At 53.6% G+C, this 26,598-nt stretch overlaps 5 protein-coding genes; 3 read left to right on the top strand and 2 right to left on the bottom strand.

The window, feature by feature from the left end:
* The first annotated feature begins 60 nt into the window (after positions 1 to 60).
* CHC_T00003586001 (hypothetical protein) lies at positions 61 to 1,928 on the top strand. XM_005714929.1 is given in 2 exon segments: positions 61 to 1,815; positions 1,816 to 1,928. 1 exon segment carries the CDS (start codon positions 61 to 63, stop codon positions 1,813 to 1,815), a length of 1,755 nt encoding a protein of 584 aa, XP_005714986.1. The 3' UTR covers positions 1,816 to 1,928.
* Positions 1,929 to 2,022: 94 nt separating this feature from the next.
* Positions 2,023 to 4,365, bottom strand: CHC_T00009527001 (unknown kinase with aarF domain). XM_005714930.1 is given in 2 exon segments: positions 2,023 to 2,079; positions 2,080 to 4,365. The coding sequence occupies 1 exon segment, from the start codon at positions 4,363 to 4,365 to the stop codon at positions 2,080 to 2,082; it is 2,286 nt and encodes a 761-aa protein (XP_005714987.1). The 3' UTR covers positions 2,023 to 2,079.
* Positions 4,366 to 4,572: 207 nt separating this feature from the next.
* Positions 4,573 to 5,367, top strand: CHC_T00003587001 (hypothetical protein). XM_005714931.1 is given in 3 exon segments: positions 4,573 to 4,973; positions 5,075 to 5,201; positions 5,202 to 5,367. 2 exon segments carry the CDS (start codon positions 4,573 to 4,575, stop codon positions 5,199 to 5,201), a joined length of 528 nt encoding a protein of 175 aa, XP_005714988.1. The 3' UTR covers positions 5,202 to 5,367.
* Positions 5,368 to 7,247: 1,880 nt separating this feature from the next.
* CHC_T00003588001 (hypothetical protein) lies at positions 7,248 to 8,261 on the top strand. Its single transcript, XM_005714932.1, has one exon. It carries the CDS (start codon positions 7,248 to 7,250, stop codon positions 8,259 to 8,261), a length of 1,014 nt encoding a protein of 337 aa, XP_005714989.1.
* Positions 8,262 to 8,405: 144 nt separating this feature from the next.
* CHC_T00003589001 (hypothetical protein) lies at positions 8,406 to 9,728 on the bottom strand. The gene has a single exon (XM_005714933.1). The coding sequence runs from the start codon at positions 9,726 to 9,728 to the stop codon at positions 8,406 to 8,408; it is 1,323 nt and encodes a 440-aa protein (XP_005714990.1).
* Between the last annotated feature and the right edge of the window lie 16,870 nt (positions 9,729 to 26,598).

Raw genomic sequence — 26,598 nt, forward strand, 5'->3', positions numbered from 1 at the left:
CCCCCCCCTCCACCCTCCCCAGGCCTTCAACCCCTGCCGTGCACCTCCACTTCTTCCAAAATGGGCATCACCTTTGTCGCATCACTTCCGCTGACCCTCCGTCCCTCGCGTGCCCAGCTCTCCCCGCTACGGGCCCCAGCCCGCGCCCGATCAATCCGTCTCGTGCGCATGGTCAGCGCTCCGGAGCGTACAGAAGCTTCCCCCGCCAACGTCAAGGTGGAGCCCATGTCTGTCCTGCTGCCCGAGAAGCTCTCAGAGGAAGGTATTGCCCTGTTGTCGAACACCTTCTCCGTCGTCAAGAAGCTCGACCTCACCCCCGAAACCCTTCTGGAGGAGATCCCGCATCATGACGCAATCATCATTCGCTCGGGCACCAAGATGACCAAAGAGGTCATCAACGCCGCCAAAAAGCTCAAGGTCATCGGCCGTGCTGGCGTTGGTGTTGACAACATCGACATTCCCGCCGCCACCGAGCGCGGCGTCCTCGTCGTCAATGCTCCCACGGGGAACTGTGTCGCTGCCGCTGAGCATTCTATTGCCCTCTTGTGCTCTATGGCTAGGCTCATTGGACCTGCTGATGCTACTATCAAGGGCGAAGGCTGGAACCGAAGCGCCTTTGTGGGCGCCAGCCTCGTTGACAAGACTTTGGGTATCGTCGGCCTGGGGCGTATTGGCCGCGAGGTGGCCAAGAGGGCTCGTGGCCTGGGCATGAAGGTCATCGCCAGTGACCCTTTCACTAGTGAGGAGGCGGCCGCGGCTATAGGCGTCACTCTCGTCCCGTTCGATGAGGTTCTCAGTGGTAGTGACTTCATCACCCTCCATATCCCGCTCATCGACTCCACCCGCAACTTGCTAAATGCGGCCGCATTTGACAAGATGAAGCAAGGTGTGCGCATCATCAACGCCGCCCGGGGTGGTATTGTCGTGGAAGAAGCGCTTCTTGCAGCAATCGAGTCTGGCAAGTGCGCCGGAGCCGCCCTGGACTGCTTTGAGTATGAGCCGCCGCACAAGCATCCCGGTTCTATCTCAGCTAAGATTGTCCAGAATCCCAAGGTTCTCGCCACCCCCCATCTGGGCGCAAGTACACGCGAGGCTCAGGAGGACGTGGCCGTGGAAATCGCCACCGCTGTCAGAGACACTTTGAATGGCGACATGGTTGCTACCATGATCAACGCCCCCGCCATGGCCCCAGAAGTACTTAAGGCCCTCAAGCCTCGCGCCCAGCTCTGCGAGCGTCTGGGCAGACTCACCTACTACATGTCTGGCGAGGCACTTCAAGGCGAAGTCGCCGTCGATTATCACATCCCTGGTGCCGGCGACACTAGAATTCTTCGTGCAGGGCTGATTAAGGGACTCATGCAACCTGCCATTAGCTTGCCCATCAGTATCGTCAACGCTGAGAGCGTCGCCGCAGTCCATAACCTCAACCTCGCAGAGACCAATCACTTTCCTCCCTCTTTTGACGGCTCTAATGAAGTCGTCGTCACCGTCAAGGACTGCCCAGTCATAGAAGGTCGTGTTGTCAATGGGAAGCCGCATGTCACTCGCATTGGTCGCTTCGAGGTTGACTTGTGTCTAGAGGGCACTATCTTGTGCTACAGCCAAGATGACTGCCCCGGCCAGATGGGACGTGTTGGGACCTTGTTTGGAAACGCAAATGTGAATATTTCTTCTATGACTCTGGCAAGAGACAAGAATAGCTCCAAAGCTCTTGTGTTGCTAGGTCTGGATTCAGACCCCTCCGCCGAGCTATTGAAACAAGTCGAAACAACTGTCAATGACGATGAGCTCCTGCCTTTAGTTATCAAGTTCTAATTGTTTCTAGGAGATGTTTCCGTGATGCTCTTCTCCTCTGTTCATATGTTGGTTGCGACTTGATTCAAGTACACTCTCGTAAATAGTAGCACAGTAGGTTCTTCCTCACCCAATTCCGCGTTGTCGCTCTGTCCCCAGTGCAGAGGGATGCAGAAGCGAAGGGAGCTAATGATCACGACTGCCAAATGTCTTCGCAATCTCCATCTCACACACACTGTAGCAGGTTTACTGGTCGGTCGTAGCGAATTCTCAAGCAGTGTTGCACTATAATGGAGTCGCTCTGTTCCGTGGTTCCTCCTGAGGAAGACCGAAGGCTAGTCTAATGGCGCGAGACGTTACCCGCTCAGCAAGAGAAACTGCCACTTCCAATCCGATGCGCTGACTCTCAGGTTCCCTGAGAACTCTCCGCAAAAGCGGCGACATTTTTGAGGGGCTGAACCCTCTGCTCTTGCTCAAAATCTCCGTCAGCCGTTCAAGGTTGTTCATAGACCTGGTCTTGGTCGGGGGTGGGAGGCTGTTCAACATGGTGGGCAGACGTATTCCTGCTGCCTTCCCTGTCTGAGCGAACATACTTGTGTAGTATGTCGCCAGGTCAAGGCCAAGGCTGTCCAGTTCCGCGGTAAGCTCATCTGCAAGGCTGTATCGTGCGATTTTGCCTCGAGGGGACAACAAAAACGTCATCAGTTGCTCCGCTGCGAGCGAGACATCGTAGTCTCCCGCACTGGACGCAGAGTCTAAAAGGCTTTCTAACCGATTCCACCTCGGTCGCCCTTCGTCAAACAGAAGGCACTGCAGAGCGGCTTGTAGTTCGGGGGCTGGGTCTGTGAGCAAACGGGACGCGATGTACGGATACGACTCATTCAAAATCTTGAAGTTGGGGTCAACCTGAATGGCAACACCTTCCAAAACGCCGAGACAACGAATAATTGCTGTGTAGTAGGGGGGCAAGCTGAATGGATATTGATACATGACGGACCCAAGCTTGTCAATGACAGACTTGAAATTCAGTTCTCCGACGGACGCACCAAGGACGTCAGGCAAAGCGTCGTTAAGGGCTTCAATAATAGGTTCCAGATTGGTTTCTGGCGGCAAGAAGCCCAAACGGACATACAAATTCGCCAGGGCTTCGAAGTCGCGGTTGACCATGTGAACAACTGCCTCAATGATACCGTACCTCTGCGACGGCTCAACCTCAGACATCATTCCAAAGTCGAGATAACACAAACTCCCGTCCGACATCGCAAGCAAGTTACCGAGATGCGTATCTGCATGAAAATATCCGTTCTCCAACATTTGCCGCAAGGAACACTGCACCATGGCCCGCACTAGCTCCTCCGACCGACCCTTCGTTAGAGTATCGCTGGTCAGTCTGGAGCCTTCCATCCACTGCATGGTGATAACACGTCTCTTCGTATACCTCCAATAGATTTTGGGAACATCAACGCCGGGCAAGTCGCCATACAATTCGAGAAACCTCTCCGCATTCCTGGCCTCCGATAAATAGTCAATCTCCTCGTATATGAGCTTTCCAAACTCCTCAATGATACTCTGCAAGTCAATATCGCGCCCTGTTAGCTTCAGCAAACTGTTAAGAGTGCCACTCAGATTCCTGAGAATATAAATGTCCAGAGCAATGATTTGCTCGCAATCTGGCCGTTGGACTTTAACGGCGACGCGCTCACCAGTGCTTTTCAATGTTGCACTGTAAACCTGACCGATCGAAGCCGCAGCCACGGGTGTGGGATCGATGCTTTCAAAAATTTCGTTAACGCCCTGACCCAATTCTTCCTCTATCAATTGGAAGGCAATTTCGTTTTCAAATGGAGGGAGCCGGTCTTGCAGCTTCTGCAACTCATCAAGATATTCTTTTGGTAATAAATCGGGTCTGCTAGCAACAGCCTGGCCACCCTTAATTATCGCAGGACCAAGAGAACTGACAATTTGCAGGAATTCTTCGGCGCGCTTCTGTCGATTTCGCTCTTCCCTCCCCAATTGAACGTCTATAACAACTCTCGAAACAAAAGCCGTGAGCGGCACAGCAATTTGGAGTTGTCTCTTCCGCACATAAAACGAGCGATTCTTAAAGTAGGCCACAGCTGACGCGGGATCATATCTGGGTCCCTCATCGGCGCTCTTAGCGGCTCTTGCAGCCTGTTCCTCAATGCGTGCCAAGTCCGCTGCTGAAGCTGGTACATTGGAAGCCAGAGGTGCCGGATACGGTAGGTTGGGCGTGCGTTGGTCACGGACCTCGCGCAGAAGCCGCTCTGCGCGCTCGAGACGTGCGCGGACGGCGCGCGGCCGTGGCTTGGTCTCGACGGCTTGCGTCGCAGCTGCGCCGGTGCGGGTCCGTCGCGACGGCGAGGCCGACGTGGCGGGCTGGCGATGGCCTTGCACGAAGCGACTGCGTGTGCGCAGCGCGCGGGAGGCGAGGCCACGCGCGGTAAGGTTGGTGAAGGGGGTCGCCGGGGCGACTAGGGCGAGGGCGAGGGAATTCATGGCGAGGTGAAGGGGAATCTTGGAGAGTGGGTGGCGGGCCGGGAGCATGTACATGAAGAGAATGTGGGGCGAAGGAAGCGAGGATACCAAACGGTTGCAGTCCGCGGAGAGGACGATTTAGGATAAATGCGGATTGGGGCACGGGAGATAGAGCCCCAGCACGAAGAGTGCGGAGCCACAAATGACGAATCCGAAGGCGACTCATGCTGTAAGATTCCACTGTAAGTAAAGTCCCAACAATGATCTACAACTGTAATGCAAATGCGGAGACCCAGTGAGATCAACTGCACAGGGCTTCCGATCTCCGGGGCAATCAGCGCACCATGGCCACAAGTTTGCACATGCAATGCTCCAATCCAGCTGCCTATTGCATACATCTCAAAATGCAAGATAAACCATTCATTCCTCCACTATTTAGTCTTCGCCCCTCACTTGCATGCGGAAGTTGTCCATCTCCTTCTCCAGATCCAGAGTGCTCTACCGGTAGACCAACTTGTATTTTCCCCCTCCCAATCGAAAATGGCTTTCGTTCCGACTACTTCTTTCACCGGACTCCGCGTCAGGGCTGCCGCTCCCCGCGTCTGCCATGCTCCTGTCCGTGTTGCCAAGTGGAGAATGAGCGAAGAGGGCAAAGGCTTCGGCGGTGGAGAAGCTACCCGTGAGTAAGTTACCGCGTCATCCATACTTTGAGCGGTCGCCTTGATCCCTTCCGTTTTATTCACTGTTCAATTCTAACTTCTCCTCTCTTTATTTCCCCCTCTAGTCCTACCCCAACTGAGATTGACCCCAATGACCCCAAGGGCAAGCAGAAAGCTATCCATCACGCCGAGACCTTCGCCGATTATCAAGCTCGCGTCGCCCGTGAGAAGGCCGAAAAGGAAGCCAAGTGATGTGTTTTGCGCATTTCAGTATGTCCTGTGGTCGTGTCTCGTGATGGTGGTTGCCATAGTCGCTTCTTAGCGACTTTGATTTCTACATGCTTTGTCCTTCCACTCTGAGCCTTGCGCTCTTCGATTCTTAAACACTTAGAACAACGACATAAACAGTGTTCACATGCATACTACCTGTTTTGATCCCATTTGTTGTTGACATGGATGAGATATTTTCAGGTCCTTTTCTGCACACGGCTGTACGTGCGTAACAGCGTGAACAGCCGTATTACTTGATGAGCATAGTTGCACGCCGGTTCTATCGCAAGGGCTGAGACCTGCCCTTCACTTTCCGCAAAAAAATTGGCAACGCGGGCGTGCAGCATTCCCCTTCGCTCAGGGGCTCATCGCCATGGCAGGTGAGGGCCCGCACGCATGCAGATGACAAAACCTGTCAGTCAAGACATTCCGCATCGCAAACGATACCGTTCATACCATTGATGCTTAGAGCAACTTCGTTTATCCCTCAACCATTCGTGCATTCGATTGTGCCGCTCACTCCCACAGTGCAACACTGAGAGCCTGTCCCAACACAGCCATGTCACATTCACACTCGGTGCATGATACAGGGTAGGATATGATAATGCGTTTGCCATCCCTACTGGTATGTTTACACTAACTGTAAGAATACAGTGAACCCTCCCGATAAGGATCATTCTCCATATGGATATCCTCCGTAAACGGATAAAAAGTCGAGCGACGTACTCCGTAGCTTACAAATTTTTACCAAAAAACAATGTCTGTGGAATATTCCTCAATTGGATATCGGGTTCAATGTGAAATAAGCATATCATACAGACCCCTCCTACTTAAAACGTATTTTATGGTTACTTTTGAGCGGCCAAGGCACAAATTACCCCATAACCGTTCATTCTTGATCGATCCCTTCACAGTCTGCTCAATAAATTCCAATCCCCGTCTGAGGCTTCGCAATTATCATCGTTCTCGACAAAAACATCTTTCTAGCATATACTCCTGTTGGTCCTCCCCCAATAAATCTCCTCTGATCGCAAACATTGCGTGTTGTCAGCACCGTAGCCATCTGCCCCCGTCAAGCGACAATCGTCGATGAAGCGCTCTGAGCTTAACCTCGCCCAAAAGCAACAAATATGTGCAGAGTTCCAACGGCGCAAAAAGAGCAAGGAGCAGACGTCACAAAGGGCCCTTGCGAAGTGGGCCTCAGTGCAGTTTTCCCTTTCCAAACCTCCTGCTCAAGCTGTCATGTCCCGCATCATCAACGGCAAGTATGGTTTTCGTCCCGATATCTCTGCGTACCAAGAAGGGGAATTGCACAGTCCAGACGATGATAAATAAAATTTTAAGTAAAGCACAGACATTCTGAGAGATGCAGGTCACCGTGACACCGTTATGATACGGTCTCCGGATGTGAATAACCTCCGCAAATGGATACGGATTACGTCCACCGAGCGTATCCATATCGAGAGGGTTCACTGTAATATGTATTGCATTGTACGGTAGCTCTCCTTGTTCTGGATCGAGGAGCTGCAAATTACTGTAGACACTTTGAGAACGCACCCCCCATCGTGAGCACCCCAGACCACAACTTTCCGGATATGCAGTTGTCTGCCTCCCACCGATGTACGGTACCCTGGGTACTGTGTCATAGTTGTCTTCTTGTTCGATATCTTACTTGAGCAGGACAAGAGACACCTATCAGCCTTTTGAATTTCAGCGACACAGAGCTGTTGCGAACTTAAAAGCTTCACTGACGAACTTTGGAGCAACGTTTCAGAGCCCTTCTACAAAATGACAAAGGCCGCGGCATTTGTCACTTCGCATTCTTTTCCGACCATCCGCCAAAATTCTGTGTCATCGTCTCCGCTTTTCAGAAAGAGACTTGATGTCGCTTCTCCTCGCTCCTGCAACAGTACGCGAATGATAGCTGTCGAAGGCGTAAACACCAGAAAATCAGACGGCAGCGTAGACCTGGAAAAACGCCGCGTTGGAAACTCCGACCTCATTCTTACTGAAGTATGTCTAGGTACGATGACCTGGGGCCATCAAAATTCAGAAAGCGACGCTCACGATCAGCTTGACCATGCGTTCGAGAGAGGTGTGATTGGAATCGACTGCGCCGAGATGTACCCGGTTCCGCCAACAAAAGACTCTTCCGGTCGAACGGAAAAATATATTGGCTCATGGATAAAGGAACGAGGTGGTGCGCCTTTTCGGGAAAAACTCGTACTCTGCTCGAAGGTTGCAGGAGGCGCTGCACCCGGTCGTGTGTTTTCTTGGATACGAGGTGAGGATCGGAGAGTGGATAGAACCAACATCAGGGAGGCTGTAGATGGCATCCTGTCCAGATTAGGAACAAATTACATCGATTTGCTGCAGATTCACTGGCCTGATCGGTATGTCCCGATGTTCGGTGCCGGTGCTTATGACTTTTCGAAGGAGCGTTCGAGTGTCTCGTTTGAGGTACAGGTGTCCGCTATGGATGAGTTGATCAGAGAAGGAAAGATACGTAACTACGGGCTGAGCAATGAAACAGCGTGGGGAGTGGCTCAGTTCGATGCCGTAGCACGCAGACTTGGTGCGGCGGCACCGGTCTCTGTCCAGAACAACTACAGTTTAATATATCGAGACTTTGAGGCTCATTTGGCTGAAGCATGTGCCCCATCGAACGCAAACATGCCTCTTCTTGCCTACAGTCCCTTAGCTGGTGGAGCTCTAACCGGAAAATATTTATCAAAAGAGGTACCAGACGGAGCGCGATTCACCGTATATCCAAACTACATGAAGCGTTTCCAAAGTAGTCTTGCCTCAGCCGCTATCGCTGAATACCAGAAAATAGCCGATGATGCCGGCCTCACACTCACTCAGCTGTCGCTGGCATGGTGCAAGAGCAGATGGTTTGTTCAAAGTACTATCATCGGAGCAACATCCGTCGCACAACTCGACGAAGACTTGAATTCGTTCGGTGTGGAACTCGATAAGTCAACTATCACTGCAGTCGATAAACTTTATGCCCGATACCGTGACCCGTCAAGGACTTCCTAGTCCATTCGGATTGTGACCGTCACCGACAACTGCAGTTACCCTTCTAGTGCACACAAAACAGCCCGCCGGCAGCAAGACACGACATCTATGCAAGGCAAGGTTCACGACTCACACCGCCAGCCATGGCGATATTTTTGAGCAGACCTACAGCAGAACCAAGGCATTCGTTTCCTTAGCCATTGGACGACACTTCCAATTGTACAGGTAGTAGTGGAGCTCTCCGTCTCCGATGTGGAACTTGAGATCTTTGAAAAACTCAGAATGCCGAGCCAAGTCAAGCGCATTAAATACATCAAACCCATTCTGCCTCGCGAAAACCAAAGCATCTTGCATGATGTCTATTATTGCAGTCTTCGCAGCTGCTGCGAAAAATAGGTATGCAGCGTTGAGAGTCTTGTGGGCTGGGTGGTTGATGATACTTGATGGGAGAGAATAGAAGGAGATCATGTCTGTAATTTCGTGAGACTCTGGATCTTCAACAACATACGAATATGTAACACCTTCTCTAGGCATCAGCCAGTGAGCAAACTCATCTTCGGTCATATCAATATGCATATCGAATTGATCGAGGTATCCCATCAACAGTTTGCATGCCGCAGGCACGTCGTCCGAACGCATCACACGAATTCCTGGTGTTGAAACACTGGGCTTCACTGCGAACAGCTTAATGGTGCGATTCATCGTCATTCGGGGCTGCAGCCGAGAGAACCCGATTTCGATAAGCTTTTTGGGGTTTAGCGAGCGATGGTAGTATCGTGATGACGTGACGGGTCGCGGAAGGACAGCCCCAGCCGTGTATACTGCCTGCCAGACGTTCTGCAAGTTAACCCGTCTTGTTATCTCTCGTATCAGAACCGGAGCGAGTCGCCTCGCTCTAAGTTTTTTGTGGACACAAAGAAAGTTGATCTCTACCACTTCCACGGAATCCATGTGAACACGCAAGGTCGCTGGGACAGCCGTAATAAAGGCTACGAGTTTCTTATTGGACTTGACACGGACGCCCACATGCCAAGTTGGATGCCATCCGGGTGGAAGCAAAGCCCACCTCAAAAACTCCCGGGAATAATCAAAGCGGAACATGGCATCTCCGTCCTCAACGTAGTTTTCATTCAAAAGACGATACGTTTCTTCGAGTTGCTTGTCATCGGTGACATCTATGTCTGACCACTCGAACGAGTCAATCAGGTTGTAAGGTTTCTTCGATACCTGGTCAACGGTTTTAGTCTCAATGGCCTGACCATGATCACCAAGCAGGTCGAGTTGATCGTCCTGTCCCATCTGGGGGACCGGTTGTGTTTTCCAAAATTTATATTCTTTTTCGGCAGGCTTGCCATCGACGCCGGCAACGCTCATGGTTCCCATCAACTCCGCAAGCTTCGCCCTCGCATCGCTCCCAGAAAGCTCAACCTCCTTGTACGTGTTCTTTCTTTCTGTAGGCGGCTTGTCGCCGGTGTCTTTCTCTGCCATCGCAGTCCTGAGAGAGTGTGTTATTCAATTGAGATCGCCACGAGAGTTGATAGTGGCCGGAATCGTTCAGATCTGCGTACGAACTCAAAATGAGAAGCAGCCTCGTCGTTGAACAAATTCTTCTCTTCAGGCGGTCAGGGGGTATGTGACATGGCCAAGGATTCTGTGAGCCCTGCTAGCAATAAGGATGCAAATGATGGAAGCGGGTAGAAGATCGTCTTTGGTGCGGTCCGCGACAAGACATCACAAACGGCCGGAATGAAGCCCCAGTCTATTTCAGATTTGCTGTACGGTACAATATGATAGTACCGTGCGCGTGACGAATCAGGACTTGTGTCTAGCTCTCCTAGAGTGTCCAGACGACAATTGATTTGCCTAATGCAGTATGAGGTCCAGTCTGGCCTGACTTGAGGCATTTTTTTGCAAATATATATACATTAAATCACATATTTAGAAAATCACTTTGGACACCATTTCTTTAACGTACTTCTCCTCAGCCATAACATCTTGCAGAGCACTACCGTTGAAGGGTAGCTACTGTAGACTAGAGGATACCGTACACGAAAAAACTATAGAGCACCCCCAACTTTTGAACGTATTCGCGTGAAAAATGAGTTGTAGCAGTCTTGATGGCACGTGGCGACTATTAATCTGATAGTCCCCAGATGATTTTTATAAACAGGCGTTTTGGTTTCGAAATTATCAATGCAAAACATTTCGAGAGTGCTCAAAAAAGCTTCTTTGGGAGGCGTTTCTGAAGCCACTGGAAAGGACATGCGGTTCTCTCTAAAACGCTCTATTTCACAACGAATAGTTCAGGTGCGATGGCGTGGGTATATTTCCTCTTCTTATCAAGTGGGCATAAGTACAGAAAAGAATAAGTTGAAAACCTCCTTTGAGGTCACTCGTCATTTAGAAATCGGTGCCTAGACGACGAGAAAATTAACTACAGTATAAGATGCAAGCCTTTTCATATCAAAAATAGGTATGGTATATAGATAATTTAGAGGTCGGCTCGGACACTATTTGTTTAACTATTTGCTCTCCACAATAACTTTTTCTTCGGTATTGAAGTGGCAAGTTTGAATACGCCGAAAGACGAGAGGAGTTATTCAATGAAGGTTAAACTACAAGCTTTATTCTTGAACAGAGCATTTAGTTTCGAAGATATCAAAGAAAAAGGGGTTTAAAAATGCTCAAAAGTGCTTCTGTGCTAAACTTTCTTGGGCCATTTGCGGATCTTGGGGTGACAGGTGCGGCTTTTGATGCCCCTGGGGAGGTGAAGTTCTAGCCCTGGGGGTGTTTTGGGGGCGACTACCCCAATTGAGGTGGCATTGAAGGGTGACGTTCCTCATTCATCCAATTCCGAGGGTGACGTCGCCCTAAGAAAACGACATGTTGAAACATGCTGATCTTTGTCTGTGTCTATAGGGCGACATTGGATCGTTTTCTGAGATTGATGTGATTTCAGTTGGAAATATAGGGTGACTTCATATGCGAAACACCGGCAACTTTTACCCACTCTATCTACATACAATGACATACAGTATTTTCCATACCACGGAAGCATGTTGATGGGCGCCGGGCTCTTTGGTGCGGGTTCCGGGTCACTTGGAGACGCGGCCGCGGTGCACCATGCTAGAGGCAGGGTGAGCAAGGCGATGAAGAAGGCGCGTGAGGGCATTGCGGCGAGATGTGCGGGGGGGGAGCTGGGGAACGTAGACGCCGAAAAATGGCGGGTTCACAAGGCAGAACGTACGCCGCGTGACCGCGCGTCACCGTATGCCAGCTACTGTGGTGCGCACTGGGCGGCCTCTATAGCCACACTATATTGTTTCAGTTTTGAGAGCGCTATATCCAGCGCGAAACCGTGCGTTGGCGTGCTTTTATAAGGGTGACATTAAAACAATCATGCGTTTCTAGGGCGACTTTTCTAACATTTAGGTCTCTGCCGAAATGCCACTATGGTATACATTTTTATGGGGTGACATCCCCGAATATGAGTTTGTCGGAGGTGACTTTACGATCGTTTTTCTGTCACCCTAGAAAACGTGCATTGTCACCCCATCAAAAGGACACCATGGACCAAAATCACCCTACTAGCAAAGCACTTTTTAGTAGTGTCGCCCTATAAAAACCCCCACCGCATTGAAATCGCCCCACGTAGATTTCACTTTGGCCGGGTGTCGCCCCAAAATCTACACTTTGACCCAACTTTCTTTTAAAGTGACTGAGAAGGACGATTTTTTTCACTGATTGATGGTTTTCCAAAACTAGAGCTCACTTCCTGTAGCAGGGGCATCGTGTCGGTGGGAATTTCACTCCATGTCATACGTCGTGAGATTCGGGTCGACAGACATCCTACATGTGGGTAGACGCAGAGGCTTTGGATGTACCAATGAATAGAATGGGAAGGCGCTAATGGTATCACTTTTTATTTGATTTGGAGGGCAGATTTGCAAAATTCTGGGTTTGCTTTTTGTCTAAGACAGAGAACAAGTTATCTCCCCAGAGCGAAGGGAATATGGTCACCCTTCTTCAAATGAGCAGTGTGTGCTTCGATCGATTTCATCTGGGGCCCAGCATGCATTTGATAAATTTTGTGTAGCATGAAGAGAATCACAGACGCCGTAGTCTAAACGTGGATGCAGAGAGGGAAATGGTAAGGTCCTCAAAACACTCTGTTCCACTGCAGTCATCGTTTTAGTGAAAGGGACGGCACAGGTGTTGAAACGACTACAGTATGCTCTTTTTTCCCTTTTCTAGTTGTTCCTCATGATCACAGAGTACGATAAAATGCACAAAGGATTTTCAGTATTACCCGTTTTCTGTATTGTCTTGTTACCGCTCTCAGTCGTAGACAGAACAGAAGGAGGAATAGGCCCAGCGAGGGTATAAGCGTCGGGCACAGAAACAGACTTGACGAACGATTTAAGGCTGGTTCTGGCAGCACCAGCTGCTCTTCAACGACCATTCAGAATAGGGGTTAAAAGATGTCGGAATAGTCCCTTTCCGACTTTTGTATTTGTTAAAGTTGACTTCATACATTTACGGGCATACATTGACGAACAGGCGTACGGCTTGAAGGATTAGTTTCCGTTTGGAACTAAACCAGTACAGGGGGTCCCACGCAATAGTGCTATACCGGAACAGACCTCGACATATGGCACTATTGCGTGAGTGGCACTATACTGAAAGCACCAAAACGCAATTTTTTATATACAGTAGTGTGAGATATTTTTAGGGAAATATTTGCATTTTACTGTAGAGGGAGATTTTATTCTGTAGTCCGAGATTTTATTTGAATTTTAGAGAAGCGCACGCGGACGGCCCGACGGAATCCGGGCCGGATGCGTGGACGCTTCTGGAAGGAATTTCGTAGAAATAAAAGAGAGAGGGTGACGGGCGCTGCGGGAAAAAGGGGGGGACCACACTCGGCCAACCCTCACCACGGAACGGCACGCTCCCCAAAACCGCCTCCCCCATTTCACCGACAACATGGTACTCTTGTGGAGGGCCGACGCAGACACAAGTGCGGTCCCTAACCCTGTTACCTACGATGGGTCGAACGGGTCAGATGTTTCCAAGTTTCTGTTCGTATACGAGAACATCATTATGCGCGGCAAGCCTGACGAGGAGAAGGCAGGAGCTATCCTATGCCACCTCGAGGGTGCCGCGTTCGACTATTACTATGACACGTATAGTCATAATGGGAGTCTGACCGAGGCCGCCAGTAACTGGGACGGTGTGAAGAGCGCCCTGTCTGACCGTTTTACGGAGACACCGAGGCCAGAAGAAAACATCCAGAAGGCTATGAGTTGCCGACTGGATGGTAAGAACTTGCTTACTTCGATGGATGAAATGGACAAGCTCTACAGAAGGGCTGGTTTCAACGACGAGGCAAAGTACGGCTTGCTTCGCAATGCCGTAATGGCACATTTGGATGTTGCTCAGTTCGCGATCTATCGTTCTCCGACGACGTACGAAGAACTAATGAAGACCGTGAAACTTTGGTGCAGGCCGTGACGCCTTCAAGGCGGCGAAAACGGCTGCGCAGTCCGTTGAACCTGTGACGCCCAAGCGCGTACTGGTGCGTTCTGATGTGGATCCTCGACAGGAAAAGCTGGAGAACAAGGTTGATGCCATCACCAACCAGCTGGCGGAATTGTCACTGATGATGAAGAAACGACAGACACCAGGGGACAGTGATACGAGTTGGACATGTTCTTATTGCAAGGAACCAGGGCATTCAGCGACTCGTTGTCGTTCCAACCCACACCGTGATACTCGTTGCCCAACGTGTGGGAAGATTGGACACACGACGGAGACTTGCTGGTCCCGCTTTGCTAGAAAGAATGTGGCCCATGCACGTCCTCAAGGTAACGCTGGAGCAGGAAGCGCTTATGGCCCCAAAGCAGGCGGTTCTGCCAACGACGCCGGTGACAAGGCCACCAGAGACTCGAAGCAAGTCACGGTCATAACTGAGACCACCAAGGGAGAATTGGTGGCAGCTACGAAACGCAACGCCGAAGGAGAGGCCTTGCCGAAGCAGTCGAAGAACCGTGAAGAAGTTTCGATCCCGAGGCTGCTGAATCCCACTCCAGTAGCTCCTAGGGGAACTATCCCCTGGAATGAGCCGCTGAGAGTGCCGAGAGTGAAGCCTGCACGCCAGAAGAAGAAGAATGTTTCAAAGAAGGCGGCACTCCAGGAGCACGTCGGCAACTACAACGTCGTGTCAGAGCTGGCGAATGCGCCGTCTGGTCTAACATTTGGACAACTTGTCCGTGGAGACGCTGAAGGAGCAAAGAAGGAGATGAAGCGCCTTCTATCCAGGAGATTAGGGCGTTCTCGCGGGTTTGCGGGCCACACGGATGTCTTCCCGAGGCGTCTTTGAGTAGTTACTGTTCAAGTTTATGGAACTGATGCTCAAGCACTACTGGATTCGGGTGCGGTGCCGAACATCATGTCGCCGCACCTCATGAAGAGACTTTCTCTGACGCCAGAGAGTACGAAGAAACACATCACTGTGGCAGATGGGAAGAGCTCCCCTTGTGTTGGATCACTGCGCCAGGTCCCCGTCTCGTTTGGGAGACTGGTGAGCATGATGGACTTCCTTGTCGTTATGGGAACACCATACCACGTCATCGTGGGGATGCCGACGTTAGAGGAGCTCCAAACGTGCATTGATTTGGGGCAACAGCATGTCCAAGTGACTGTGGGTGCTGAGACGATTCGACTAAGTCTTGAGATGGATGAAGACCATAAGAAGCCGGGATCCGCTACCGACAGTGAGGACTTCACGTCAGACTCGGGGGCCGTGCCGGCTGACTCGACTGACACGGATAAAGACTTCGTCCTTTCGCTGCGTGAAAGGGTGCCGTTTGAACCAGACCTTGCCTGGGCGGCAGCAGTCACTGAGGACGAAGATCCTCATGCTGGACTTCCGGACCTAGCTGAGGAAGGCTCAGAGTACGAGCCGGCGGATGAGAAAGAGAAAAGAGATGAGAAGGAGGAACTTCTCATGTCTAAGCTGAGCCATATCAGCAGAAAGCACGCCGACCGCATAATGTGTTCTATCAAGAGTATGGGAATAGCTGCATGGTCTTTGGACGACCTCAGGCCGGCAGATGTCCCTGTGTCACATTCGTTTGAGTCAAATGACGACAGGCCCATTTCGCACGCCGTTCGGAGGCTCCCTCCGAGACACAACGCGGTAGTGCGTGAGGAGATCGAGAAGATGCAGAAGCCAGGGATCATTACCCCCTCTGTAGCTCCTTGGTCGTTTCCGGTTGTCATCGCAACGAAGAAGGACGGGAAACTTCGCTTCTGTGTTGACTACCGCGCGCTTAACCGCGTGATGAAGGCCGACAAGTGGCCGTTGCCTAAAATGGAAGAGATATTCGACGACCTTCAAGGAAGCCAAGTATTCACTACCCTGGACTTGTTCTCGGGTTATTGGCAAGTGCGGATGGCTTCATGGTGCAAAGAACAGACGACGTTTGTCTGTCGGTACGGGACGTTTCAACTTGACGTGATGCCATTCGGGCTCATGAACGCTCCTTCAACATTTCAAAGGATGATGGATGGCGTATTCAGAGACCTGCCATTCGTCCGAGTATACCTTGATGACGTGGTCATCTTTTCGAAGTCCTTGGACGTCCATGTTGACCACTTGATTGAAGTGTTCGAGCTGATTGCTCGCAGTGGATTGAAGTTGAAGCTCGCGAAGTGTTCCTTCGCGCAATCACAGACCAGGCTATTGGGGCACGTCATCGGAAAGAAAGGGATTGAGGTGGATCCAGAGAAGACATCGATCATTTGGGACACCCCCGAGCCGCGCACCAAGACGGAGTTACGAAGCTTCCTTGGACTAGCGGGGTATTACCGCCGATTTATCCCTAAGTTCGCAGAAGTCTCTGCATCGTTGCATGCTGCTACTTCTACCAAAGTCGAATTTGAATTTACGGAAGGGATGCGGACCGCCTTCCAGGAGTTGAAGAAGAGGGTGACGTCTCCTCCGCTGTTGGCGCTCCCGAAGTTTGACGAACCCTTCGTGGTCGAGACAGATGCATCCAACATGGCAGTGGGAGCAGTTCTGGCTCAGAAGAAGGAAGACAAGAAGGTTCACCCGATACAATACGCCAGCAGGACGATGACGGAGACTGAGAAGAAGTACCCCACCTGTGAGAGAGAAGCATTAGCGGTGATCTTCGCGCTAAAGAAATTTCGGGTGTATTTGCTCTCAACGCAAAAGTTCAAGTTGATTACGGATCACCAAGCGCTTCAGTATGCGTTCAAAAAGAAGGACATCCACGGTAGACTTGCCCGTTGGATGGATTTCCTGGCGGAGTACGAATTCGAGATATTGTACCGCCCTGGCTCAAAGAATTGTGCCGCTGACTTTCTCTCGCGTCTACGAAAAGACGATGGCAGGCGCGAGGAGGATGAGGGGGACCTAGTATGTGCTGCCGCTTTTGCGAAAGGAGATATACTGGAAGACATGGAACCTCATGTGCAGGACACGTACCGTTATCTCGAGGGAGGAGAGATGGGCGAGCAAGATGCTGCGCAGAGGCGCAGAATCAAGAAGAACTCCAGGCGGTTCCTCGCCTGGAACGGAAGGCTGTTTCGCAGGATGAAGAATGGGATCAGAACAATCCCTTCTCGGGGGACTCGACTGCAGATATTGCGGTCGCTGCATGACGACATTGGCCACTGGGACGCTACAGCTACGAAGCAGTTCGTCCTTGACAGGTACTGGTGGCCGGGAGTTCATGGTGATATCTACGCCTACGTTCGTGGATGTGAAGGCTGCCAAAAGGCTGCGCCCATCCCGACGTACAAGAGCACGGCGGTGATACCAGTCTCTCAGCTCTTTGAGACATTCTCGATAGACTTTGCGGGACCCCTTCCCAAGACGAAGAACGGAAAACGTTACATCCTGATAGCGGTCGAACATCTGACTGGTTGGCCCCTGGCTTGGGCAACCGAGACCGCTACGTCTGCGGAAGTTGTTAAGTTCGTGAAGGAGGAGATCATCCATTCGTTTGGTCCACCTCGGACTATAGTCTCAGATAACGCAACATGTTTCAGCGCGACAGCGTTGAAGAACTTCATGGCACAACAGGGAATTTCATGGAAACAGGTCCTCGCCTATGCTCCCATGTCCAACGGAAAAGCGGAGCGTATGGTTGGGACCATCAAGCGTTCAATTCGGAAGACGCTATTAGGTCAGGGCGCCGCTACCTCTAAATGGTAATCGGCGTTGAAACAGATTCTCTACGGGTACCGTCGGCGCCGACTGTCCGACGGGTTTTCCCCGTTCGAGTTGATGTATGGAGTTAAGCCGCGCTCGCAACCCCAGACCGAGTCGAACTAAATCCGATGGGGGGGCGTTGAGGGGCGCAACTTGGAACTGTTAGCGACCCTCGCGCTCCGAGCGACGCGGACTGCTAAACAGCTGGACAGGACGAGCAAGAAGATGGCAGTTATCTCACAACGCCAATTTGACGTAGGCGACCAGGTTCTGGTTGCCAGAGGAACAGCCTTGGGAGGGCTACGGAAGTGGCCTTTAGGAGAATCGAAGTACTACGGCCCCTGCAGGGTAGTACGGGCGAAGTACCCGCGGTACACACTCGTGTCGCCGGGTTTGCGTTACAGTCGACGGGATATCCACGCACGACGTTTAATCCCTTTTATTCAGAAACCCGCACATCTTATGTAGATGTGATGCATGGGGCAATTGGCCCATGGACTGGTGCGGGGATGACTACGAGGAGTAGGAGGACAGAGACGATGTAGTTGAGAAACTTCGCTGGGATTGGACTCTCTGTGCGTTTTAAAGTCTGTGAGAAGAGTTGTTGAGGGTTACGGAAAGAGTCGAAATGAGACATCAACGGGAGTCAAGGTTGTCCGATGGAGAGGGGGCAATGTGCATTCTAGCGGAATGAGGAAAGAGGAGGCCGTTCGATCAAGGAACGTCGATGCTATAGGAGTTACTGTGACACAAGGGCTGGCATTGTGAGCTGTGAGGGCGGCGGAATGGTCGGAACGACTACAGAAGACGTCTACATGCAGGGTGCGTCGGTGTATATGCGGCTGAGAGACACTGGAACTACGGCAGCGTATGATTCAAATGGATTAGTGCATAATTCATGCGTGAGTTGGTGAATCTCTGACCGCATGCAGCCTTGCATGCGAGCCACAGGTCGTAGGCTTGATCAGTTGATGCGACCGTCACGTAAAGGACGAGTTTGTCGAGCCAAAGGGCGATGAAAGCATGCCCAACTTGTTTCTCGATCTGGTTCTGGAAAGATTTCACTGGAAGTCAGGCCTGGGAGTAGCCGTTGAGGATGGTAAGTCGTCTTGGTCCATGAAAAATGACGTAATCCACTCCAGGTTACAGTTCGCCGGTTATCGTAAGACAGTGGTTGCTAATTTCTCCGCGACGAACCGAACGCGGCCGAAGGCTCAGGCGACGCGGAAACCACGCGGCCTGAGGCAAAGGCGACGCGAGCCGAACGCAGAACGCCTTGCTACCAAGCGCAAGATGTTGGACTTTCCCGCCAGTGGAAGCCCTTGCCGTCTGCCTGGTCCGAGCCATGTCGCACAGAGAGTACCGCCCGAAGGACCACAGACCTCTCGTGCGTGGCTCGGAACGCGGCGCGTTTCAACGAAGTCCCGAAACGGGAACAACGAGAAACGGAGGCTCAGGCGACGCGGAGACCACGCGGCCTGAGGCTCAGACGGCGTGGGATGGTTAACGGCCGGAGGCCTGGGAGACGCGGAGACCACGCGACCCGGGGCTACGGTGACGCTGACCGCGAAAACCACAAGCTAGGGCGACGCGGAGACCACACCGCCCGAAGTTGAGGTTGAAGTGCCGGAGGCAGCGCGAGAAAGAAGCGATGCGGGCGTAGTCGGTGCGGTGGAAGGTGGAGAGACGGTGGCCGGGGGGGGGGCCAAAGCGGTTACGCAAGGAAGCGGGGCCAGTATATTTACGTGCAACGGCAGCCCCGTGGTCTGCCCTGACTAGGGGGTCATGTGAGATATTTTTAGGGAAATATTTGCATTTTACTGTAGAGGGAGATTTTATTCTGTAGTCCGAGATTTTATTTGAATTTTAGAGAAGCGCACGCGGACGGCCCGGCGGAATCCGGGCCGGATGCGTGGACGCTTCTGGAAGGAATTTCGTAGAAATAAAAGAGAGAGGGTGACGGGCGCTGCGGGGAAGGGGGGACAACACTCGGCCGACCCTCACCACGAACGGCACGCTCCCCAAAACCGCCTCCCCCATTTCACCAACAACAAGTAGAGAAAAGTCGCAAAGACGCGGGCACAGGCGAAAGAGCCAATCGTATGCGTAGAACAACTAGAGAATACAGTAATGGCAACGTAAGAGCATCTCCACCACGGCAGCAAATTCGGTCCAAATTTGATATTTACCAAATCAGGGTAAAGTTTGGTCTCCACCGCGACACAAGAACGCAAATTACATCGTAAATCGAATTCTAAATCAGCGTTTGGAGTTTTTCTCGTGGCAAATCATGCCGATTTGCAACGAGATATATCCCAAAGCGATGATTGCCACGAGCTCGTCACAAGCTGATTAGGGCGCGCGACCATTAATTCTGATTAAATCTCACAGTAGAAACACCTGGGGTGGCGGGAAGCCAGCTAGCAACTACATGTGGGCGCGAAAAACAGAACAGCTAGTCCTCAAAAGGCATCCGAAATCACGTCATCCTCGTCATCGTCTGTAAGGAAGTCCTCAATGTCGCACTCGTCATTCCCCTGCGCAGCGGCGATGCCTTCGACCGCCTCCAGCGGCGCCATCGGTTTTAGGGCGCCAAAGTCGTCCAGAGAGTCCATGTCGTCCTGTGGGTTAACGAGTGCGCGCGATGGAGACGAGCAGCGCATTCGGCATAGCGCATTGCAAACAATTTGGAACATGGGGTGCCCAAAGACAGCGACCAGCTAGAAAACTGACACGCGTCCTAATTAGAATAGATTTAGCTGCAGCGCTGGAGATGCTCTAAGTGAGCAGAGATTTCCAAATCACGGCCATGGCCCGTATATTTTAACTCAACAGCTGATATCAAAATAGCACAGAGAAAATGCACGTACCAAAAACATGCCAACGATGCAGAAATTCGAAATTACTACGAAGTCCTCGCGAAAAGACCGCGCTTTTGTGCAGTTGGAGGGTCTCCTCTAACCAAGCACCGACCCCCCACTCGTCATATACAGTATATTCCCCCTCGAAACTGTCCTCACCACACCACTACGATCCCCTTCCATCTCCTAACTCCAAATCCTTCCCCATTATGGCCTCACTTCCTCCCAACCACGCCGCCGCGGCACTCCAGCTCCTAGCTGACACGCTATCGAGCGCGACGACGAAATTGCGCAATTCAGTCCGCATCGGAACTCAATGAGTTCCGCTGACGACGCCGATTCCCCCTGCCCGCTGTTCGACACATTCTACAACGAAGGTGGCGCAGAGGCCATCAGGAATAGGACCAGTTTTTTCCCTCGCAACTTTGAACTCCTGTGGAACCACGTTTCTGAATATGTCACTCAGACATACAATATCGGCCGAGGACAGAGGTCCAAAGTATCTGGCAAGGACGCTCTATTCATCACGATGACCGTGTTGAAGCACGGAGGACAATGGGATATGTTGGCACGTGTCTTCGACATGAAAGGGCCGACGTTCGAGCGCTTGGTCACACTGTTTGTTTCTTTAATTTATCAATGTTTGTTTGACTGCTTCGTAGACAAGGTCGGGGACCTCAACAAAATGTCCGATCTCCGCGATTCGCAGCAGATGTTCAAGTCTTTCCTGGAGGCTCGATACGCCACGGACGTGACGTTCCAACAGGCATTCAGACCCAGCGGTAGCCTCGAAGAAGGCAAGAGATATTTTAGCGGCAAACACAAATTATACGGATTCAAAGTTGAGGTTTCCGTACTGCCAAACGGATTGGCTCTCGGCATGACCGCCCACTACCCAGGGTCAGTTTCCGATTCTGAGATTCTACAGCGCAATCGTGACTGGCGCCTGGCACAGTTGGCCAAAATTGGTTCTGAGAGAGATGTGGAAGACATAGGAACGCTGAGTGTCGAGCACCCTCAGATGTGTGTGGGATAACTCCTCTCCGCCCTGGGTTGGGTGAGAGGCGGAGGCTTTAGCGAGGGAGCACGCGGCGCGGACGCGATGCGCTAATTGAACCGATCAGACGAGCTCGCGAAAAGGGAGTGGCTCACTGGCCGGTTACGCGCAGTCGCCCCGTGGTGCGTGAACGGGAGCGACCGGTAACGGGTTAGAAGCCAGCGCGCGCGACAGACAACCGAAAACGGACGTACGTAGGCGCAAAAGGGACGGGGGCGAGCTTGCCCCAGTTTACCGGTAGGGACGGGTGTCAGGTCTTAACCCCTCAGAGGGACGCCTCGGACACCTGTCCCAGTACAGTAGTACAGTACCTGCCGCCTAGTGCGTGCCGAGTACTGTACACAATTAAAAAGCTAGCGCCATAATTACTACTACCGCACCGACGCTGCTACTACACGTGTGCATTACTGTACACGCGTGTTGCTTACAGACTACCGCACGGACGACACGTGTGCTAACGCGCACACGTAACACGCGTAGACTACCGCATGGACGACACGTGTGCTACTGTACACGTGCGCCACGCCACGGCCGGTTGGTCAACGCGCGCGCTCCCCACACGTGGGCACACCCGGCCACGTGTGCACCGCGCACGGCCGCACGGTTAATAACCTCCCCGCGCGCTCACCGGTCGTTATACTACAGACCCCCTTCCTTAGCTTTCGCTACGCCCCCATAGCGGCCTCCCATTCGACCACGCGGTTCCTCCCCGGTCTCTCTCCTTCCCTGCGCCCACGATGCGAAGACCGGAGCGCTTGCGCACGGACGCCTTTTTTTCTTGCCTCGTCGCGGAGCTCGCGTTGCAGAGGCCAGCGGTCTCGTCCGATTCGGTAAGTGCGTCCGCAAATGTCTCGCGCGCGAGCGACGCCGATCTTTCCAACTCACTCCTAACGCTCCCCCGAAATTTCCAACTCCTCCACCCGCGACGACGTTTCCGTACAGTACCGCTTCCGCGGACCGAGAACGGACGGCCAAGACGAGGTCCTGGCAGCGCGTCCATACGGTCCGCCGTCGAGCCTTGGTCGGGCCCCGGCGTTGAACCGATCGGCCCCTGCGGTACAGCCGCGGCGAGGCCTGCGCAGCGAGGCACAACCGGCCACCGCGTTGGCCGGGACGGCGTTCGCGCGGGTCAATTCGTCCGAGGCGGCTCGCGCGCAGCGGCGTACAGTGCGCGCGATATCGTCCTCGCCCCTGCCCTCCGCAGGCCAGGCGAGGGCCGCCGCTGCCGCTGGTGCTGTTCTTCACCGCCTCCCCGCACCTAAGCGTCGCAGTGCAACGAAGGCACGAGTTCCGTACGGTCGTTTTGGGGTTATGATCCCCCTTCTCGCACTCCTACCCCGGAGGGCTGGCCAATTTTCGTAAATCCACCCTTCTTTTTCATCCTAAAAGCAGCGCGAGCGGAGCGCCCGCCCAAGCATGTCCCCAAACGGTAGTTTCGCGCGTGTCCCTTGCGGTAGCGACCTCTATTGGGCCAACACCGATCCACAAACCGTACGGAGCGCCCTCTTTTCACGAGCCCGAATTAGAAACTGAAAGAAACGAGAGGAAACGGAAAGAAACGGGAGGAAACCAATTTGGTTTCCAAATTCATCCGAATGCGGGTTTTTCGAGTTGACACTCCCAGACGCGGAAAGCTCCCAGGAGTGCAATGCCGTTGTCGGAAATGGACTACGATTTTTTCCCGCAGCGTGGGAGGGAAAAACGTAGCCCAAATCGCGACTAAACTAAAAAGCCGGCGAACGCGATACCTCCCAATCCAAAGAACCGGTTCCCGGGATAGCTCTCCATTTTCATAGGCGCGTGCGAGCGCGATCATCCGAACGGTGCGGCCAGGCGTGGCTGCTAGCTATCCGTGTGGGCGCTTTTGGGAAATTCCCATTGTGGACCACCCTCCCGGAGGGTTGGCCAATTTTGGAAGAATCTGCGTCCATTTGCGCGGGATCCATCCGGTACGGACTGCCTCGCGGTGCGCAGTCACACGCGGCTGGTGTAGCATAACCCCCCCCTGAGGGACTCTCTTTAGATTAGATCACGATTGATTTAGTTACTGTAGAGCCCGACGCTCTATAGTACCACCGAGCGTGTCCACGTGTGCCTCACAGCACACGTGCATACGTGTACCCGGCGCGTACGAAGCGCGCACACACCGGTACCACGTGTACTGTCAGCACCGATGCTGACACCGTACAGTGCAGGCCGACCTGCACTACAGTAGACCACTACAGTACCTCGGTACTGTAGTGTTATTATAGAGGTTTGTATATTAAATATGAGCGGACCGACGGCGGAGGGGAGAGGACAAGCACGAGCTTGTCCAGAACCCACGCCTCTGGTCAAGCTCGCCCCGCTTATTCTAGAACGGGTTCCCACTAGCCCGTATCTAGTTAGGAGCCGAGCGGGCAGGGGACGTGCGAGCACGCGAGCGAGCCTAGATCCGCCTCCGCCCGTCAGCGCTGGTACGTCACCCAGCGCTGCGCCGGGGCGTCGAGGCGTAGATCGGCCCGCGCGTGCGACCGTCCCCGACCGTACCCGCTCTACCACCGCTACACGGGCTCGCCCGGTTCCGTTAGCTGGGGTTGCTTCCCTTCTCCGACCAGGGTCTAGCAGGACTGTGCATACACCTCCTCGACGTTGGGGTGTTTATGCTACAGTGGTCTCCCGACCTAGAAGACCCCGAAGATCATTCCGAGAAGGTAGTCGTCTTCCTCCACGCCCGTACGCGTTGAGATGAGTGAGGAGTACGGAGCCTCGATCCGCTCCGCACCGGCGGATATGCGGGCGGCCGCTATGCAAGTTCCATCAGCCCCGTTGGACGTCGGCGACGCAGGTCCTCGAGACCGCGAACCGTCGCCCCAGTCCTCCGAAGGACAAGCGGCGGCGATGTACGAACGCATCGTGGACTACATCGAGGAAGTCCGTACTTCCCTCCGAATCGACGTGATGGATGCCGTCTACTCGCGCTGCACGGACGAGCTCCCCTCCCCTCGGCGGAGCAACTAGGTGCATTCGAGCACCTGACCGCTGAGTTAGAGTCCACGCGGCAGCGTGCCCGTGACTTGGAACGGACCATGGCCGCAAGACTACCCGGCGCCCCAACGAGAGGGCCCGGTGGTTCCGTACCTCCGACCACTGCCGCCGCGAAAGGACAACGCCCGACTAGTGCCGTCACCAGTCGTGGCGCAGGAGAACGAGGACCAACGATGTACGCGCAAGTCGCGTCCGAGTCCCAAGCCCTGCCACATGCCCCCGGAAGCATGTGGCAGGCTGGACGGGTTCCGTACCCTACCGACCCGGGCCGTGGAGAAGCCGCTCGCGGATCCGAAGAACCTCTGTTCTCCATCGATCCTCGCTGGGGCGGCTACCGGCCGGTGGACCTCACCGCGCACCCCGGTCCGGTAGATGTCCGTACGCTACCCGTCACCCCGTCAGGCGCGTTCTTAAGATGGAACAGGCATCGGCCGAAAGGTCACCCGGAGCCCCCCCCGAAAGGGCCCGGTGCCACTGTACCTCCGAACGCGCCCGAAGCGCAAGAAGGGAGCCCGACTGGGGCCGACACCAGTTGGGTAACGGGGCAGCGAAGCCCCAAGACGGACGCAAATTTTGCGTCCGAGACCCAAGCCCTGCCGCATGTAGCCGGAGACGTGCGGCAGATGACACGCGTATCGTACGCGGACGCCCCGGACCGAGGAGGAGCCGCTCGCGGATCCGGAGAACCTATGTTCGCCGTCGATCCTCGCTGGGGCGGCTACGCGCCAGTGGATCTCACCGCGCACCCCGGTCCAGTAGACGTCCGTATTCTACACGAATTCGTACGCGGACTAGCCCCTGCGACCCGGGCCGCAGTGGCTGAGACCGTCCAACCATTGCCCGGACAACAGAAGACAGACCGTCCAACGATCCGCCGCATCGCGAAGACGGGAGGCACAACGTGCCGTGCTCAGCGCGGTTTGCCGCTGACGGATCCGAAACCGGCAGCGAGGGGGAATCGAACCCCGAGGCCGCATGTGACAAGTTCGCCTGCGGCATCCCTCCACATAGGAGAGGATGAGTGGCAGGCCGACCCTGTCCTCAATGCGCGAGGCCGCAAGCCCGTGGGAGGCCGACCTCCCACGCCAGCATCAACGAGATCGACTGGAAGATTTGCGATTGCGTTCGCGCGCACCCCGAGGGTGACGAGTTGTACGGACCGCCGGGTCGCCGAGTTATACATCTCGAATCGAGATGGAGGAGTCGCTCCTCCTCGCGTGCCCCGCCTCACCGATGAGGAGGCACGCGAAGCGGTGATCTTCGCCTCGGGAGTGGGCAGCGCGTACGTGTGTTGGCTATTCCGTACGTACGGTCACGCCATGTACGCGTGCCAGTTCCTGTCCCCGGAACAACGAATGTTCACGGTGTACAGGGACTACCACTACCAGATGGAGACGCGCCCCGAAATGCGCAATCTCCTCCGGCAGTCGGCGGACGAAGCCGGCCCCCCGAGTCAAGGATTCTCGAACTGCTCTTGTGGGAGCGCACGCTTCGCCTCACGAGGAGACCCTGGTGAGTCCGGTGGCGACCACCATCGGCGAAGAAAGCGAAGGCGCCCAGGCTTCCGTAAGCCCGGCGCGTGTGAACGAAAGAGAAGACACCCTGACCTCCGTAGGTCAGATGACACGGACCGACCGTGAAGGCACCGAGGCTTCCGTAAGCCCCGTGCACAAGACGGAGCGTGAGGCGTGGGCCGATGCAACACGCCCCAAAGATCCTACCGAACGCAGTGTCGCCGAGAGGATCGCACATGCGCTACACCTCACCGACTTGACCGATCAAGTCGAGGAGGCAGGAGCTGGCCGATCTAGCTCCGCAGAGAGGACGCCGTCGACAAGACGAAGAAGGTGAGAAAGTACGAACTGTACAACGAAAAAGGGTAGACCCGGAACGACGAACATAGAATGGGAGAATACGGTCTCCCAAGAAACGGGGGAGCGTCACGATAAAACTCGCTGGTAGCGTGCTCGAATCGGAAATCAAGGACAACGCCAAGACGTGTGGACAGTGCAAGCTCACCACGCCACACACAAACACAAAGCGACACGAACCGCTGGCAACGTAACGTGTCGCGTAGTAACCGACGGGAAGCAGGAGGGCGACGACCCCCACCTAGAGCAGGAAGGACGTGATACATTGCGACCAGTATCGCGCGCGGAACGACTCACG

This window comes from Chondrus crispus, genomic scaffold, assembly GCF_000350225.1.
Source record: "Chondrus crispus Stackhouse genomic scaffold, scaffold_199, whole genome shotgun sequence".
Taxonomy (NCBI): domain Eukaryota; phylum Rhodophyta; class Florideophyceae; order Gigartinales; family Gigartinaceae; genus Chondrus; species Chondrus crispus.

What these genes read in the sequence shown, in the direction of transcription:
- CHC_T00003586001 (XM_005714929.1), top strand. Translation starts at nt 61, where the DNA reads ATGGGCATCACCTTTGTCGCATCACTTCCGCTGACCCTCCGTCCCTCG.
- CHC_T00009527001 (XM_005714930.1), bottom strand. Translation starts at nt 4,365, where the DNA reads ATGTACATGCTCCCGGCCCGCCACCCACTCTCCAAGATTCCCCTTCAC.
- CHC_T00003587001 (XM_005714931.1), top strand. Translation starts at nt 4,573, where the DNA reads ATGCGGAGACCCAGTGAGATCAACTGCACAGGGCTTCCGATCTCCGGG. An exon ending in GGTGGAGAAGCTACCCGTGA is followed by an intron (nt 4,974 to 5,074) that starts GTAAGTTACCGC and finishes TTCCCCCTCTAG; the next exon opens with TCCTACCCCAACTGAGATTG.
- CHC_T00003588001 (XM_005714932.1), top strand. Translation starts at nt 7,248, where the DNA reads ATGACCTGGGGCCATCAAAATTCAGAAAGCGACGCTCACGATCAGCTT.
- CHC_T00003589001 (XM_005714933.1), bottom strand. Translation starts at nt 9,728, where the DNA reads ATGGCAGAGAAAGACACCGGCGACAAGCCGCCTACAGAAAGAAAGAAC.